This window comes from Saprolegnia parasitica (genome assembly GCF_000151545.1).
Source record: "Saprolegnia parasitica CBS 223.65 unplaced genomic scaffold supercont2.201, whole genome shotgun sequence".
NCBI lineage: Eukaryota > Oomycota > Saprolegniomycetes > Saprolegniales > Saprolegniaceae > Saprolegnia > Saprolegnia parasitica.
This window is the reverse complement of record NW_012156595.1, coordinates 51,641-54,093: the sequence shown is the minus strand read 5'-3', so window position 1 is coordinate 54,093 and position 2,453 is coordinate 51,641. Positions and strand designations below refer to the sequence as shown.

Genomic DNA, 2,453 nt, shown 5'->3' with positions numbered 1-2,453 from the left:
CGGGCGCGGCGAGACGTCCGAGAAGGATGCGACGCCGACCAAAGTCCCCACGCTGCCGACGATCAAGAAGCTCTTTGGTGGCTGGAACCACGCGTTTGCGCTCGAATTCGCGGCTTCGATTCCCGAAAAGCCCGAGCGCGTGACGCCCACCGCGCGCGGACGCGGCGCCAAAGCCAAGGGCGGCGCGGCGCCAAGGCCCCCGCGACCAAGCGGGCCAAAAAGTAAATGAAGACAATACGACCATCTCGTCTCTCGTTGCCGTGGTCGACATCGGTGGTCGCTGGTGCAGGAACGCACGCAGTCATCCCATCGAGATCGGATGTCAGCAGTCGCATTCACATTCTTGGCTGCATGAATGGGGTACGCTGTCTCGAAACCTGCACCGCTGAATCGCCTACGCACCCAACACAGGACCTGGAGTCGTACCAGGTAGTGTGCTGCGTCTATTGGATGGCTTTGTTTCGTGTACATAAGCCGATCCCAGGCAGATGCAGAAGAAGCTAATGTCGTCATGAGCGTGGTCCATCGCATTGGACCATGATCGTCGCTCTCAGATGGTTGCGGTTGCGTGCACTTGTGGCATTGTACGTTGAGGTTCAAGCGGCTGGGATATAAAGACGTCGGGTCCACGCGTTGGAATCTGGTACGCGAGACAGACGTGCGTTGAGTTTCAAATTTGTGCGCGCCTCCACCCGGCAGTAATCCTTTTTCAGACCATAGACAAGTTGTGCATCGCGTCGGTGATATGGACCTCGCACGATCCGTCGACCGCATCTTCAAGCATTAGTGCGCACGAGTGCCGGCGAAATCTCGTCGGTTGACTAGTCGTGCTGCCATCTGGAGGAAGAACCAGACGTCGTGTGATCTAAAATAGAGAAGCTCGGCGGCAACTTCAACCAAGGAATGGAAAATAGGACACATCGCAGCGCAGCTTCGTGTGGTCGTGGTCGTCGCTAAGGGCCGCGAAAACGAATGAGCGCGTACGACAGTCTCTGTTGCTGGTCAATCCACATCTGATCGATCTGAAAATCTGAAAAATCTGAAAATCTGAAAATGTGAATAGGTGCGTGTCGCGGTGCGCCAAAATTCAGCGCCTTTTCCACCAATCGCAGGCGCATGTCGCGACATGGCCGCATATGATTGGTTGAAAAGTTTGACCGGCGGTGGCCTGGTTTGAGGCCATTTCGGACGTTGAAGTGTCTTTGCAGCACCATAAGAATGCTCGGTGTCGCGCCATTCGACGAGTCATACAGTGTATTGTTTGACTAGCATCGTACACTGTGTGGCGCCCTGCGCCTTGTCGCAGCGTCGCAGTAGAAGCAGCGCTTCGGATCGCGCTTCGTTATTGTAGTACCTGGTACTACATACCATGTTTTACATGCGTAGAGGCGTGTGGCCAGGCCCCTACATGACGTCGTCGTCGTCCAAGGGTTGGTACAATGCAGTGTATGCAGCTTCCAGTACACGCGCGTTTTGTGTTTTGTAATGGCATGGCAAGCACTGCCTCGTTCTGCCTTGTTCTGACCTCGCGCAGAAACAACGCTTGATCTTCCCACCATTTTTGCGCGCGCGCGACGAGGTACAGAGGTATCTAGCTACAGCACCTGCACGCGTCGCCGGGTGGTCGCGGGCCTTCTTGAACTTGTAAATAATCTCACTCATCGTGGGTACTCGCGGAATGAAATAGCCAGCGACTCCAACGCACCGATCCTCCCATTTTATTCAACCGTTTCCAAAGGTTGAATCGGACGTCGTCGTCGTCGTACTGGCATGCAGCAGTCCCGAGTTTTAGCACAAGAAGAAAGCGAGATATATTGCATATTACATTGGCAGAAAAACCGCGCGGGTTCTAATATTTGCAAAGGTTGCACACGGCGGGATGTCCTAATTAGGACAGTGAATAGGGCTGCGCTGGGATTGGCTATAATTTTCGGTTGACGGACCTGCCCGTCGCTTCATTTCGGAATTTTCGAAACCTCGACCACGAGTGCCACCGTGACGTTCCGCGCCCGCTCCATCTTCATGGGCTGTACGCCTTCCAGCACCTCGACGACCTCTACGACCAACATCGACTCGGCCACCATGTCCAGCTCGGCGCATCCTGACGTGTATGAGCCGACGCGGCCACGGCGCGCGTCGCGCTCGCCCTTGAGCTGCAACCCGAACCACCTGCCCGTGTCGGACGACCCGGACCTGCAACAGTTTTACAACGCGCTTCGCGTGCGCGACCACACGCCGCATGTCTCTGTGATCCCGACGTCGCATGCCAGCGTGAAGCGCCCGACGTCGCATGTGCCCAAGAAGCACCGTGACGTCATGAGCATCTTTGGCGAACAAGGCATGGTGCTCGACGCCGCGACGCCCAGCAACAGCTTGCACTCGACACCGACAAGCAGCTCGTCGGCGCTCCACTCACCATCGCTTATGCACGGCGACATGCTCGACTCGTCCCG

At 56.3% G+C, this 2,453-nt stretch overlaps 1 protein-coding gene across 1 annotated transcript in view; it reads left to right on the top strand.

Moving 5' to 3' along the window:
* Nucleotides 1-229, top strand: part of SPRG_21511 (hypothetical protein) — a gene marked incomplete at both ends in the record, with an annotated part of 1,611 nt that extends 1,382 nt beyond the window's left edge. Inside the window, one exon of the mRNA XM_012355059.1 lies at nt 14-229. Within this exon, the coding sequence (XP_012210449.1) occupies nt 14-229 (216 nt within the window). The remainder of the gene's footprint in view (nt 1-13) is intronic.
* Nucleotides 230-2,453: the final 2,224 nt, after the last annotated feature.